Source organism: Desmodus rotundus, chromosome 10 (genome assembly GCF_022682495.2).
Source record: "Desmodus rotundus isolate HL8 chromosome 10, HLdesRot8A.1, whole genome shotgun sequence".
NCBI classification, from domain to species: domain Eukaryota; kingdom Metazoa; phylum Chordata; class Mammalia; order Chiroptera; family Phyllostomidae; genus Desmodus; species Desmodus rotundus.
Window position 1 is genome coordinate 84,310,337 of NC_071396.1, and position 16,441 is coordinate 84,326,777.

General features: G+C 38.1%; 1 protein-coding gene across 1 annotated transcript in view; it reads left to right on the top strand.

The window, feature by feature from the left end:
- The first annotated feature begins 11,852 nt into the window (after positions 1-11,852).
- ASXL3 (ASXL transcriptional regulator 3) overlaps positions 11,853-16,441 on the top strand; it is a 169,984-nt gene continuing 165,395 nt past the window's right edge. The window contains exon 1 of the mRNA XM_053913326.1: positions 11,853-12,033. Within this exon, the coding sequence (XP_053769301.1) occupies positions 11,980-12,033 (54 nt within the window). The 5' untranslated portion in view covers positions 11,853-11,979. The remainder of the gene's footprint in view (positions 12,034-16,441) is intronic.

Here is a 16,441-nt window from a genome sequence, read left to right on the forward strand (position 1 = left end):
GGTGCAGTGCTTTCAGAGATAGACATCATCCTAACCTCTTTCATTATCCAATGTGTTTTAAAGCTATAGGGCAGTACAGAGCTTGAGCTGATGCTATTTTATTTGCTTTTAAATAGAAGTGACTTGCCTTGCGAAATGAATGTGGATGGGTTTTTGTTGTTTTGATACTGGGCATTTGTGGTTTAAAATTTTATAGATACAATTATTCCAAGGCATGGTGCTTTTTATTAGGAAGACGAAATTCTTTCATCCATTGGCAGGAGGGGTGTGCAGTAGTACACGTTGCTATAGCCACAAAGTTTAGGGCAAGAGACTGATTCCAACCTGTTGGGATATGAAAGTGCTGGGATAATGAGAATTTCCAACAGCAGAATATACATATACATTTTTTCCTTCAGTTCTTCATGACATTTTTACCTCCGACTCCAGGGGCTACTGATGGTGAGCTGCTGTGTCAAAAGTAGCCTGCAATTCTACTGCATGCTGGGAAAGAACAACTGACTTCCAAAGTATTTAAAGTTCATTTGGCTACTGATCTATCATGTGTCTACCTATCTCCTTGGTGCTTTTTGTTTTGTTTTGTTTTGTTTTATACCAACAGGGCAATAAAGACCCATCATTTTCACCATATATGCTTTTTGGTGCTGGATTTTAACTGGGTAAGCTATTTGGAATATTTTCTCTCTTTATAACCAAGTATGTACATCGGCAAATCAGTAGGCAAAGTCAGAGTAGAAGATTGGAGAAGTACCAGCACACAGAGGCACACGTGTCCAAAACATTTTGTTTGTATGAACCCAAAGTGCTTGTGTAAGACTTAACTTCAATAGTGACCTCAAGAGCACCATCTTTAAGTAACCTGTATGTCTTGGCAATTTTTCTAAAAATCTTGAGAATGTTATGCTAAGCTAAATAAGTCAATCAGAAAAAGCTAAGAACCATATGATTTCACTCGTATGTGGGATATAAAACTGAAGCTCACAGACACAGACAACAGTATGGTGGCTACCAGAGGGTAGGGGGTGGAGTGTAGTAAAGGGTAAAGGGGGCCCAACACACGGTGACAGAAGATGATTTGACTTTGGGTGGTGGACACGCGATGCAGTATACAGATAATGTGTCATAGCAATGTACCCTTGAAACCTATGTAATCTTATTAACCAATGTCATGCCAATAAATTTAATTAAAAATAAAATAAAAAGCTGAAAAAATAAAATAAAGACCTAAAACTGTCCTAAAATTCTTTATTTCAAAAGTGATGGTCTCAAAAGTCCTAAGGCATTTAAGCACATGTTGGGTAATGGAAAAAAAATAACATAAACATTAAATTTAGAAAAAAGAGCATATATATTCACATACAATCTTGAAGACCACAGGGAGGCACATGCTTCTTTTACAGATATTTTTGGATAAATTAGGTCCATAATGTAGTGGAATCAGTATCTTTCAGCAGAACCATAAATATAATAAAATCATAAATGTAGTCTTATTTTCACTTTTAACAAAAAGTGAAATTATGTTATACTAGGAAAATGTACACTATTGTGCCGAGGTGTGCTTAGTTGGAAGAGGTGCAAGTAAGACATTCTGACGAGAATGCCTAAGTTTTATCTCAGCTCTGTCATTTGCAAGTTGTACGAACTTTTGTAATTCACTTAGTCTCCCTGCAGTCTAGCTCCCATATCCATAAAAGAGTAAAATAATCATATAGAACTTGTAATGCTCTTGCAAATAACAAGACAAATCCTTATAATAGTCCCTACGGCATAATAAGTACTCAATAAATGTTGGCTGCTGTTAAAATTGGCATAATCCCAAGAACCGCCACTCATTTCCACATATGTATTATCCTTAACACGGACGAATATTTGACCTAAAAATAAGTCAATAAAATTTCCTAAAGTGCAGCCTCGTAGGTGTGAAGATCAGAAAATTCCATACTGATCATTAAGGCATTGAAAAAGAAAGTTCAAGTGCATTTTCTCTCTTCACCTCTCCCTTCTACAACTTTATCCCTCACTTTTTTGTTTTCTTTTTTCTACTCCTTTCAAATGCAGGAGGGGTAGTGAAAAGAAATACGAGTAAAGATGGAGAAGGCATATTAGAGTGTTCTGGCCTGAGATGGTGGGACTTAATTAAACAAGCCTGAGAATTATAGTAAACCAAACTGGTGTTATATAATCACTTTATTATTTCTAGTTAATACAGACACACTGCTTAACCAAAATAAGTGAGTAGAACAAATGCTACAAATGCTACTTTGGAAATTCATGCATTAGTTCATTCAGATATTGGTTAACTAATATGTACTAAGCCCTGGGTTCTTCATAGTGTACAATGCTGGCAACAAAGACATCATTCCTTCCTTAGAAATATCCAGTTAGTAGGGAGAGTGTTGAGGGTTAGATACTAAGCTGAAAGGCCATTTGAAGATACAATGGCTGAAATATTTCCAAATTTGGTGAAAAATATAAATTTAGATACAAGCAGCTCAACAAACCCCACAAATAAGAAACCAGAAGCAAACTAAAGCAAGGAACTCTCTAATAAAATCAGCCAAAGCCACTAATAATCTTTAAAAAATTTTTAAGTAGCCAGAAGAAAAAGAAAACACTCCTTTTCAATAGAGGAACAATGATTAACACTACTATAGGTCCCTCATAAAAAATAACACAAGAGTGAAGAAGGTGGAAGGATTTAATACAGACAGCAGTCTCCTCCTCTTGTGACAGAAATCGATAAGCTGATTCTAACACTTAACGTAAAAGCTGCAGAACCTTGAGTAACTGAAACAACTTCAAAAAAGGAGAACAAGATTGGAGACTTTATGCTGCCTGATTTCAAATTTATAATAATGCTACAGTAATCAAAGCAATGTGATATTGGTGTTAACACATACACATATAAATGCAACCTAATGGACAACCCAGAAAAATGCCTATATAATTCTGGTCAATTGATTTTCAACAAATGTGCCAAGACATTTCATTTGAAGAGTTTTTTTCTGAGCAAATGGTGCTAGGATAATTGGATATTTATATGCCAAAAATTATAAACCAATATCTTCACCTCACACCACACATAAATTCCCACCATAACTCAAAATTGATCATTTAAACATATTTGCAAGGTAAAACTAAAAACCTTTTAGAAGAAAACATAGTAATATATTTGCGACATTAGATTAAGGAAAGATTTCTCAGCTATGATACCATAAGGATACTACATAAAAGAAAAAATCATAAATTGGATTTTATAAAAGTTGAAATCTTTTGCTCTTCAAAAGACACCACTAAATAAATAAGAAGATAAGTCATTTTGGGGAGAAAAATATGTGTCTGATAAAGGACTCGTAAGAAGGATATATAAAGTACTCAAAACTCAGTAAGAAGATAAATGATACAATAAAAAATGGGTAAAATATTTGAGTATACATTTCACCAAAGAATATAGTACCACTTCAGAAACCAGTTTGACAGTTCCTTAATAATATAAACATATACTTAAAATAAGTTACTCAGTTTGAAAATTTAAGCATCTTTTTATAAGATACAGAAATTCCATTTATAGGTATTCATAAAAATGAAAATATATGCCTACACAAAGATTTATATACAAATATTCATAGCAGTATTATTTACAATTGTTAAAAACTAGAAACATTCCAGATGTCCTTTAACTAGTGATTGGATAAATAAACAAATATGTATCCCTTCTGTAGAATACTACATAGAAATATAAAGAAACAAACTACTGATACACGCTGCAAAACGGGCAAATATAAAATAGGTTGTCCTGAGTAAAAGAAGCTAGATGTGTGTGGTCTGTGCCCTGCAGGTAGTAGTGGGTTTTGACTTCAAATGGGCATGAGGGCACTCTTGGGGTTTAATCAAAAGTTTCTAAAATTAGGTTAAGCTGATGGTTGCCTAACTATATAAGTTTATGAAAAAACTACCAAACTGTACAGTTACATTGAGTAAATTTGTAAATTATACCTCAATAAAACTGATAAAACTTTAATAAAATAGAATTTAGAGCAACAGTAGAGTGAATTAATAAATAGCTTTTGATACACTGAAATAACTGGATTTGCTGTCAAAACATTTACACACACACACACAATGATAGCTCCAGTTCCAGGGGGCTTTAACAATAAATTGTACCAAACATTTAAGAAAGAAATAATGCTAATCCAATAACAGTTATTTCAATATTTTGGCATACAAAGGGGGAAGAAACTTTCCAAGTCATATTATGAATTCATCAATGCCATGATATTAAGATATCTCAAAAATATTCTAAAAAATAATACTAAAGACCAATATTCCTCATGAGCATAAAGACAAAAATCATTAACAAAATAATAGAAAAAGTGAATCCAGCAACATAGAAAAGCATAATTTAAAAGATGAAGTGGGATTTATTACAGAAGTACAAGCTTAGTTTAACATTGGAAATCAATCAATGTAACACTCAACATTAACAAAATAATTTTAAAAACCCTATACTTATCTTAATAGATGCAGAAAAGTTTTTGATAAAATTTAAAAGTCACCCATAGAGGACAAAGAGAGGAACTGTTAGCCTTCTAGGAAAAGAAGAGAAATGCTTCAGTCAGAAAAAAGGCATCTACAAAAGTCATACAGCTAACATGATACCTAAGTGAAACATGAATCTCTTTCCTCCAAAATTTGGGAAGAGGGTAAGTGTGTTTACCCTTACCATTTATATTCAGAATTTTTCTAGAGGTTCTAGCCAGTGCAATAAAGCAAGAAAAAATAAGTAAAATGCATTACATCAGAAAAGAAGTATAACTGCTATTATTTATAAACAACATAATTATAGACATTGCAACTCTACCTGAAACTATAATAACCATAAGTGAATTCAGCAAGGTCACAATATACCAGATCAACATTCTAAAACCAATTTTATTTCTATTTATCATCAGCAAATAATCCAGAAATAAAATTAAAATACTATTTTAAAAAGCATCAAAAATATCAACACTTGGGAATAAAAGATATGAAATTATTGAACAATGCTCAAAAGCCCTATTTATAAGAGAAAAAAATAATAAATTGGACCTCTTTAGGTACACCAGACACCATTAGAAAAATGAATAGACAAACTATGGGCAGGGAAAAATATAAACAGTTTATTAACAGGCCAAACTCATGTATCATGATTAAGGTCTGAAAGCATCTATTTCTGTAAGGGGTGGGGAATGAGTTGAAATAGCATAAGGAAACATTCTGGGCATGATGAAAATATTCTCTATTTTGTAAATGTTGCTGAAATGTGTATAATGATCAGAAGTCACTGGATAGAACACTTGAGATATATGCATTTTATTTTTTGTTAATTATACCTTGAATTAAAAAACAGAAATCTTTTTTAAAAAATTAAAAATTTTTACCAAGAAAAATACTTCTTGTCTGGATAGAGAACTCAGCAATAAGCCCGCAAATAGAGAGAAAGAAGGAATTAATTTTATGAAATGGAAATTAAATGAATGATTACGGTTAGGTGGAATAATTGTGATCTAGACATTTTGGATCTACTACAGAGTTAATCACCTCTTGGTCTAAAACAGAAAGGGAAAGTCTCTAGAGAAAAGAATTTTCTACTAAGAAATGCACATTGATCAAAATTCTTACCAGCAACTCAACCCAGGTATTGTTAAAATGCATGATTCCTTATTTTGACATCTAAATGTCATAACTATCTTTGATGCTTTTCCTTGGGGATACCTTGCCTAAATGTGATGATAGAGTGGTAGAAAGTCAGGGGGAGTAGTAGGTGAGGAAGAATCTCTTTTTCTGGATCTCTATTCTCACACAAAAGGTAAATATACTTAGCTCCACCCACAGGACCCCAAGCCTCACTGAGACTCTGAAAATCCTGGACAGAATTCAGATACCGCAGAGACATTGTTCTCCTTTCTGAAATACAGTGCTGCTGCCTTTCCTGAGTGTTAGGAGACTCTCTGAGCAGAGGTGGAGATTCCTGCACACACACACACACACACACACACACACACACACACTCCCACACTCCCACTTCTTTTCTCTCATCACATAAACCAGTAGATAATCAGAATGCATTTCCATGGCTACAATGGGCTCCCAAAAGATCCAGTTATTCCTGCTATTTAGCTAATCAATCATGTCATCCCATGGCTACTGGAAGGGTGTTGGCTAAGATGATCCCCCATGGCCCCTGCAATAAACTTGATGGGAAAGCAATAGGAATTCTTCAGCTACAAAAAGAGCCCTATCTCCCCATCACTTCCATTCATCCTGGTAAAAGTTGCAGAATGGCCTTATATCCTCCTTTGAGCTTTCGGCGCTATGCCTGGAATGGAGAGGATGGACGTTCCACTGCTAGCTTAGTGCCTCCAGTGTATGCTCTGTACACCTTATTGTATAACTTAAAATAGCAGGGAGGTGAAAAATCAAAATAGCAGGGAGGTGAAAAATCACTGGAATAAATTACTTGCTGGTGATTCCTCTGAAATTCTTTTTCGGGGGCCTCTCAATCACAAATGCTAACCTTTTGGTAAACCTGGAACCTGAGGCCAAGATTCTTTTGAATTACAGAGCCTGAGACAGTAGTTGGAATCAGAATTCCAGTCTTCTTCTTTGTGAACTAAGAACATTCCTTACACACAAAGATGAATTTAGCAGCATGCAATTTTCCTTCTCATCCACTAAATGTGGGACTGAATTAGAGTTTACCTAGAGGAATCTAATTTGTAGTTTTGAAAATAAGCAAAAAGCTGTTAGAGTGCAGTGTTGATATTCTGATCACATTACATATGCATAAGAAGATAGTATCAAGCAAAGCTTTATTTACATTTCCTAAGAGGGTTTTTTTTTTTTTCATTTTGTATAAACTTAATGAGTGGTGCTGTTAAGGAATATGTGTATCCCTCTTTGTGTAATGGATTAAGTGTGAGCCCTGTTAAACACGAGGCCATAAATCAGACTGAGTTCTCTATGCCTAATTAAGGGTTTAAAGGGGGAAAAGGTAAATTCTTGAATGAAGGGCTCTACTCAGAAGCAGAGTTTGTTATTTCACAAAGGAAGTACACAGATAAAGCAGGAAAAAAAGAGCAATTTAAGAAAGTGAAAAAGAGGAAAATATTTTTGTTACTTTATTCTATTTCTTCTCAGATTTAAGAATGCTTTAGAATCTAGTTATTTTCTCCAGAGTTTTGATGCTAAAGGGTTTGGAAATAACATGAAAAAACTTATTTTTTTAATTAGTGCACTGAAATGTAATAGTAACACAAATTGACCAGATAATTAAAACATGAGATGTCTTTAAAAGTTGATCATTTAGCTCTAATCCACTAAAACAAGAAACCTATATGATTTGGCAATGCAAATAAAATCAGCTACACAAAAAGTTCTAGAAAAAATGTACAAGATTTTCTTCCTTTTTACCTATATATCTCTATAATTATAGTACACTGAAATCTTAAAATATTGAACTACTATAGAATTCAAGTAAAACACAAAGTAATCACAGTTAGTCCATTTGTTTCCTAGTGGAAGAATTGTCCCGACTTTAGACACAATGAGTCTCAGATAGTATTATTAAGGCACTTCTCTGTGTGTTCCTAGAGTGCAGCAGCTAATGTTTACATTCAGAGTGTAAACTGACTTTACGTGAATACGTTGAGAGAGGTGAGAAGTTAGTTGCATAGGATACATACGAATGGAATAGAGAGAAAAGGTCAAAATTTATTAGCCGTTAGAAGCTTCACTCAATAATGTCTGACTACACATAGTTAGCACTGATATCTGGCTTTATTTCACTTCACTTTGTATTGCTCTCGAACTGCTCAGTGAAATATAGAAGAGGGGGGAACCCCCCCCCCAAACATCTTGCTATTAGAAGTGGGGGAAAGGAAATATATCTCGATTGGCTGGACTTTTATCGTGCTTACAATAAAAGGATTACATAACTAAGTCTCCAATCTTTGTCTTTTACTCCGTAAATGTTTACTGTGCCCGAGATCATGACCAGTAATTGGCTCAGTGCTGGAACTGCGGTGAACTGGGCACTGGACAAAGGAGACAAGGTGACCATCTGCATGGAAATTCCTAACTGCTCAGGAAAAATAAGATTATTACATTTCTAATTTGTAGAATTCAGAGACCTTCAGTTCATGCATAATAAACATATTGCAGGAATAAAACTCATGTTACGTGGTCATGAAAACCACCGAAGACTTCTTCCCTCTCCCCAGCCACGCTTGCCTTCATTCCCTCCCCTCAACTTTTACGACTCCCTCCTCACCCCACCTTCTGCTCTGTGTTGTGCCTGCTGGTAGGCATGTATGGGGGAGGGGTGGCAGAGACTTCCATTCACTCCAGACTTCCACAGGCAGGGGGTGTGTGGGATGGCAATAAAAGCAATTCCAGGCCCTTATTTCTTACTACACTTTCCCATTTTTGGTCAACACTTTGATTATATTTTCTGACAGACCAGTCAGGACACAACTTCCGTCTTCAATTTCTCAAGTCTTTCTTTTCTTAGTAGCGGAATCTCCTATCAATGTCAACCCTTTTCCAGGACACCACCTCTATTTTGTCTTATGTTAACTGCCATTTAAAACTGTTTGGGTTTGCTCTGTAGTGAATGTTCATCAATTGTTAAACATCTTGGAATCTATAACAAAATAACATCCCAGGAAATGAAAAGATCTGCTGGAGTTGATGCAAGGAAGCAGGCACAACAGGAGTTTGAACTGTTGGATTCCAAACCTAAATTCAGCAATGGAAGAAAGCAAGCAGGGGAACTCAGAGAAGGGGCTGTTGGTTACATGCCAATTAAATTCTGTCTGGTACTATCCCCATTGCTGTGTAATTGGGGGGGGGAATCTCAGAAAAGGAAGTGTAGGGTAGTTTAAACTGAAACCTGTGTGCTTTGAGGTATTCCACTCCTCATGTAAAGGAAGGGTTCTTGAAATACATGTGATCTTATGTGAAATTTAAACAACTGCTAGCAGCACCTAGTAGGTGTCACCTACCTATTTAAATATTTTCCTAGTCCTACATTGCCCTGACTTCCACTGCACTCATATCGGGAAAGCTTCTCTTCATCCTTACACATTCGAATGTTCAAATTCTACCATCTTTCAAATCCCATTTCAAAGGACATCTCTTTCTTAAAGCCTTCCTTTAATCTCTTCAGCAGAGTGATTTCTCTTATTTTCATATAATTTGACTTGTATATTTCTTGCGACATTCATCACTTTTCTAGCTCTTTTAAAAAAGATATTCATGTAATTTACCAAACTATAAAAATCTATAATTGAGTCACATAGTCCCTCCTTCCACCACAAATATTTATTGAGATTGAGTGAGTCATAAGGGAAAGTATGACTGAATGTACATAAATACATGTAGAACAAACAGATAAATCAAAAGCAACAGCTGTTCTGGAATGGTGGCCCATCTTTATTCTGGTGCTCTGTAAAATATGTTATTTTGGCATAGACTGTTTAACAAGTCTTTAATCAAACTTACCAGCTAGGGGCTATTTATACTGAAATACCCCAAAAGAGAGGTAGATTCTAAGAGTCAGTTTCTAACATTGATTATTTATACTTGGATCGCTGTCAATGAATGGGTGTGTAAAGATTGCTTTTTGTTTCAGTTAAAAAAACCCAATGAATGTCTATGTTTAAGTGAGATGATATACTTTCTCTAATAACCAAAGTTATAACCAAAGAATAATAAATTACTGCAAAGCAACTAAATATGTATCTCTTACTTTAGCTGGCTCCAAAACTTCTTATTAAGCACTATTTCACAGAAAAATAACAAATTATATGTTATGGTCTGATTGCTTAAAATAGCTCTTTCTGAATAGAGAAGAAACATTAGGATGAGAATACTTTGAAAATATGTCCATTACTTTTGCCATAAAGAGAATTCTTGAAAATAAAAGCAGATGTGAATGTGAATCAAAATTTAATATATTTGAAATGTACAGTAAAAATATAATACACCTGGATAGAGTTATGCAAATTGCATGTGTAAATTTTTTCCCTAGGGATAACTTTAGTGTGTTCTTCAAATCCACTTAAAAAAAAAGAAAGAAGGAAAAGTGGAGATAATCTTTTGATAGTTCCTGAAACTGATGCATAGCTTTCCCTTATTATGGTGAATTAATAAAGCAAATATTTTAAAGAATTAACATCACCAGTTCATTATGATTATGAACTGCATCTGCTTAAATTTGGGTAACCAAACATCTTCATTACTTCCGTCACTCCCCTCTGTTCTCAAAAGAATCGCCTTACTATAATTCTTCTCATTCTTAGACTTACGTCCGTCTGGCATTAGACGTAAATGTTCATTTCTAGTTGGGAATATTTATTTTTAAGCATTTCCATGTAGAATAATAAAAGAAAAAAAAGAGGACTAGGGTCAAAAGATTTGGGGTTGATTCTTAACACTGATTTAGCAGGAGACCTTGGATACAAGGTAATGTTTTAAGCTTCATTTCCTCATTTGTGCAACAGAGTGAAAAATATATTGAACTGCGATATTTTGAGGATCAAATGAGATAATGTATATAAAAAACACAAAGTCCTATTTACATACCATTATTTTTATATTCAGGAAATAACCTTACATAAACAATCCAGCATGAGTGCCCTTTTTGTTTTTTAGATACTCAAGACAAATACACATATAATTACTGCATGGGTCATAGAGCCATTTCTTTCTTTGTTTAACAATAACTTTATTGACCTACACAATTCACCAGCGATCTAAGAAGTTGGAAAGGCTACAGTAAACTTTCAAGTCTTCACACAGTTGGGGTTTTTTTGGGGTTTTTTTTTTTTTTGGTAGTTCGCTAACAAGGCTAACAATTCAACTCTTCGTGCATCCTAAACCTGGCAATTATACACAATTTTAAAAATAAGCGAGCGTTAGCTGTGCAGTTGTTTACATATGCAGCATGTTTGACGCTGATGACGGCACGCGATTTGAAAATAACTCGTGCTGAGGCAGGGCACGGCCTTGATCCGCCGCCACAGCCCCTTGGTCTTGCATTGTTTAAGATGCTGTAGGTGACTCGACGCTGTGCCAAGTTGTACCTTCAACACTAGCTCCGCAACAGAAGAGGCTGGTTTTGTACCCTTTCGACGAGGCTCTGGGAATCCGTCCAGCCAAGCAGAAAAGGGTTAAAGGAGTCCAGCAGAGGGGGTGTACGGAATGTGCGTGCGAGAGAGAGCCTGTGAGTGTGTGAGCGAGTGTGAGCGCTCAGGACAGAGGCAGCGACTTGCGGAGCTGACTCGTTCCCAAGTTCCAAAGCCCACCGCGTCCGCGGCTTTCGGCCCTAGCGGGGATGGGCACACCGGCCCGCGCCCAGCGGGCAGCGCCCCGTGGACCGGGGAGGTCGAGCTGGAGGGAGAGGGGTCTCGAGAGTGTTTCAGGGCGTGGCTGGAGTGGGGGGCGCGCGGCTAGTGTGCGCGGGTGTGCGCGCGCGAGAGGGCGAGTGTGAGCGCGGCGAGTGTGAGCGCGGCGAGTGTGCGGCCGCGTCGCCATTCCCCGTGACGTCAGAGTGTATTGTTGTGAGCCGGGCCAAGCGGAGCATCCCCGGAGCTGTCACCGCGGCGGCCGCGGCGGCGGCGGCGCAGTACGAGCCCCGCACGAGCGGACCCGGCCGGCGTCGCCCCCGCCCCCGCCCACGGCCCCGCCGCCGTCGCCCCCGCCCCCGGCCCGCCCGCCGCGCGCCGCCGCCGCCGCCCGCGCGCCCCCACCCACCGACCCCACCCCCGCGCTCCATCCCTCCCACCCGCCGCCGCCGCCGCCGCCGCCGCCCGCGCGCCTCCCCCCGCGGAGCGAGTGCGGGTCACCGGGTCACTGGGTCATTGTCTCCGCGCCCGAACCCTGAGCACCCCGTGGAATCCCCCACGTCATCATCAGAACCATCAATGAGATGCAAACATGAAAGACAAGAGGAAGAAGAAGGACCGCACCTGGGCCGAGGCTGCCCGCCTGGTACGTACCGCCCCCCGCCCGCCGCCCGCGCGTCCCGCCGGCCCCGTCGCTCGCCCCGCGCCGACCCGCGGCAGCGGAGACGGCCACTTTCAGCCGGAGCCGCCGCCCGCTCGCCGGGCTCCTGCTCTTTGTTATTCTGCGGGAGTGGGCTCGCCCAGGGGCCCCCGTGTGCTTGCGTGCGCGCGCGGACGGGCGCAGCGATTATCGCGGGGAGCCCCGCGCCCGTCGCGCCCGGGACCGCCGGGACACTTCTCCCGGCACTTCGCTGTCGGGGCTCGGCTGTGCCTTCTCCACGGGTGAATTTTCGAGCGCTTGGCCCCGCTCGACTTGCCTCTCTGCCGCTCCGGAGACCTTTGTGTGGCAATTACCACTCCCTCCCGGCCCCTCCACCCCCCGGAATTTCATCAATAACTCCCCGTGCACGGTCTGTGTGTATGTTCGGCGTTTGTGAGTTCATACATTTTACACGTGCATGCACGGTGTGTGTCCGACCCGGACTTGTGGGGAGTGTGCATGCGGGCTAGGTCGTTGCGTTTCTGTGTATCGTGTCGTGTGTATTATGTATGCACACCGATACGTGCATGTTTTGTGTTGATCAAGTTCGTGTTTATAGGTATTGTGCTCTGCTCGATGTTTGTGTATACATTCTGTGCACGTGTGTGCAATTTGTGAGTGTGTGTGTCGGGATGTGTGTGTGTTTGGTGAAGTTGGGTCGGTGTCATTTGTAGCGGGAGGTTATTAAGAGTGTACAGCTAGGTATGTTTTACTGCTGGCTTCCTGGGCGGTGTTACTTGGCTGCTTTTCCTTTTCTTTAACCTTTCGGAGCTTACGTTTTAATCATCGAAAGAATGTCTCTATAGAAATGCTGGTTGGCAGAGGGGCGTCGGCGTCTTTGGTTTGATGCATGTGTATGTGTGGGTTTTTCTTTTCTTTTTTTCTTCTTCTTTTAAAGGACAGCTGCAAATGGATTTTTTTTTTTTAAGGATATTTCTGTACAGTGTGTCTCAAGGGAATGCAAGGCATTACATTTGAAGCCTAGTCTTTTGGGGTTTTGGCTGCATAAATTAAATATTTATTCACCAACTTACTCTCTTATAAATTGGCCAAAAGAAAGCAGACTGCATGAAGCAGGGGTAGGGGGTGGGGAGGGGGGAAGACCCCAGGACATTTTGTTGGGTTGGCTTTGTAAAGGTTGTTTTACTCTAACTGTGGTCTATTTATTTATGGTTTTGAATAACTGCATCATGCTCAAGGAGAACATTTGTCAAAAGTAATTATCTGAGTTTGGCTGAAGGACCTTACTGGTATGTCTCCGGATTCTAGCAAAGGGTTTTAGATAATTGGTCCTTTCTAATTGCAGTCTAGTTATTGGTAGCACAAGTGGCCGGGCCCCTTTACTTCATTTTTTAATTTGTAGTTGTGTGTGTTTTGATTTCTCCCCTTGTCTGCAATCGTGTTAATCACTAAATCACTCACTCTCTGTGGATGAATGGGCAGGTGATAGTCATTGTCTAATGAACTGAGTCTGGGAGAAAAAACTTATTTGCAAAGAATATGTGAAAAGTAAGCAGTAAGTGTTAAGTAGGTGCCGGATTGATGTTATCACTGAATTTTTGCTAGAGCAGAGTACATTACTTATTGTTTGCTCAGCCATTAATTCAGAATTGTGGGGGGGAGTGCAAGGCTTCTGAAAATGTATCATTCAGGGTCCTTGGAGTGGCGGGCGAGTATTATTATAGAGCTTCTGTGTATGTATTTTAAACAAGTGAACAATGTGTCAATTTATAAATATTTTTAAATCATGAGTCATGAATTAGCCATATCTGCCTGCAGAGAATTATTTAATAACATTATTCTGATGGAATTTAAAGCTAACCATTTGTGTTCAATCAGTATATGCTACTATTCTTCAAAGTACTGTGCTTTATTTGATCTAATCATCATATGTCTGTATTGACAAATCTTGGAATAGATTTCTGAGCCACGGTTTTTTGTTAAAAGTTGTATTTTTCTCTGGCAAAGTCCATTGATTGGAAAAGACACACTAGGAATCATCAACACAAAAGAATTAATGATAGACCAGATGTCTCTATTTTAACCAGACATATTGAACTAGTAGTTATGGTAATTTTTCAATTTGGTTCAAGTTATTTTTCCCCTGGTAGTTGTACAAATGTGTATGTATTCAAAATGTTACAGTCGAAATAAAATGCTGAATAAAATAGCATGTAATTGTACTAGAAATATCTTTTTTTTATAAATTTGTGATTTGTAAAAGTGACTTTAAATTATTCCTAACTTACTTTGTGAATTAAAGAGAAATGGATCCATCTGGGTAATAGTGACATTTTTCATGCTTTCTTTATGATTACGTGAATGCATAGAGACTTAAAATCTCCTCCAAGCTTGCATGAAAAATATTTTTACTGTTATAGTTGATAATATTAATTTATACTCATTGCGAAAGGAATACTTTTTTCCCTTGGCATTTTTGTGGTAAAAATACTACCGTTACATATTTTACACTGTCCCTTGCTGTGCTGCTTGTTGTTGAGGACTTTTACCCTTTCTTCATTAAATGTTAAACCAAATGTCTGATTTTAAAAGTAAATACTAAGGATGGACTGAAAATATACAACTCAGGATGGGGTTGATGCAATATATGAACTCAAAAGAGACTGTCCGAATCAACATAAAGAATAGCCTCCCAATTCATACAGCACACATTACATACACTGGAATGTGTGAGAGAAGGAGTGATTATCTTAAAGGAGAAGATAACAAGGGGGAGGAAACGCAAAATAGATTTTTTACACTGTGACTAAAAGCTCTGTTTAAATGTAGTTTTGTATTCATTTTTAAGAAAAATATATATGGAAGAACAAATCTTTCCAGAGTAACTAAGAACTTCCAGCCAACAACAGAATTTTGTTTTTTGTTTTGTTTTGTTTTCTTCCTTTGTGAGAAAAGTATATGGTCTCCAGATCCATCAGCTCTGAGTGGCAATTCCGGGATTTTGTTTCAGATAGAGATGCCGCTATCAAGCTCTACCAGTTTTCTCCAGAAGTATGTAATGTTTGTATGTGGTGGGCTTTCTGAGTTTAGGAAAGAAGGGATGGTGGTATACTTCCCTTGTATTTTCAGGAATGCAGTGATTATTCACAGGCTGCCATTTTAAAACAGTAATACCACATCTTTTTTTTCTTTTCTTTTTTTTTTCCCCCCTGCTCTGCATCAGTTGCAGAAATTTCAGCCTTCAGCCTCCTCCCCTCCCCCTCGGCTTTCTGCAGTTGTGGTGGTTACTTTACGCATTGCCATTTAATATGGAGTCTGCTCCCAAACCAGATGCATTTTCATCTGTTTTATCTGCTCTTCTAAGGTTGTAGAGTCTCAGAGGATCCCATAATCACATGGAAGTATCTTCTGTCTTAATATTTGTAGACCACAATGAGAATAAAAATCAAAACCATAACTCATGTGGAGCTGGGGCTTTGACTTTAATCTTTTTGACTTTTATCTCAAGTCTTCACTCTGTTACTATAAATACAGTTTAAACCATTGTGAAAGGATCTTCATGCTTCTTTGTAAAAAAAAAAATGGGGATTTGACAGGACTTTGTTTTACAGCACTAAGGGGTTTCTTTGTTACTGGCTTAACACAGAACATACTGTTATTTATATATTTATTCTAGGTTAATTCTTTTTTTTTGACATGCAAAAATGTTGTTGCTTTGAGAAGTGCTTTTTGATAGTTTCATCACTTTGTTCTGTAGGGAATACTGCTGTTAAGATAATGGTTCAATGTATTAATTTGTTCCCTGAGTTTCCTTCCATTTGTTTCATTCCTTACAATCTTTGTTTAGTCTCACTGGCACCTGAAAATAAATCTTAACAATCTTGAGTAGCTTTGTACTTGGTAACATGGCTGATTTATTGGCTCATAGTTTAGATACAGTCATACAGATACTGAATATCAGTGGGGTTTTTTGTTGTTGTTGTTGTTAGTTCAAGGTGACCTTTGGAAAAATATTTTAAATGGCAAATTTGCCTCATTGTTGTGAGAAAACAGGCACATATCCCTTCACGCCATAGCAGGGTTGCTGAAGGTTTTAAAGTAACTGAAGTCTTGCAAATCATATTGTATTAAAAATTAAGTAGAGGGTTTATTCATGAAAGGAAATCTGTGTGAATCTTTTGCATAGTGAAGATTCATAATGCATTATATTCTAAATAAACTGTTAGGAAATAAAGCTGAATGGTATTGGTAGCTGTTAAAATAGAACACAGTTCATAATTGTTAATTTACTGGTTGCCTGGCCTCTTGTCTTTGTGTTTAAGAAACAAGCATAATTTTTCAGGAGTGATGAGCAGGGGGTGGTGGAGGGAGCATTGGTACTGCTTTTGGCGTT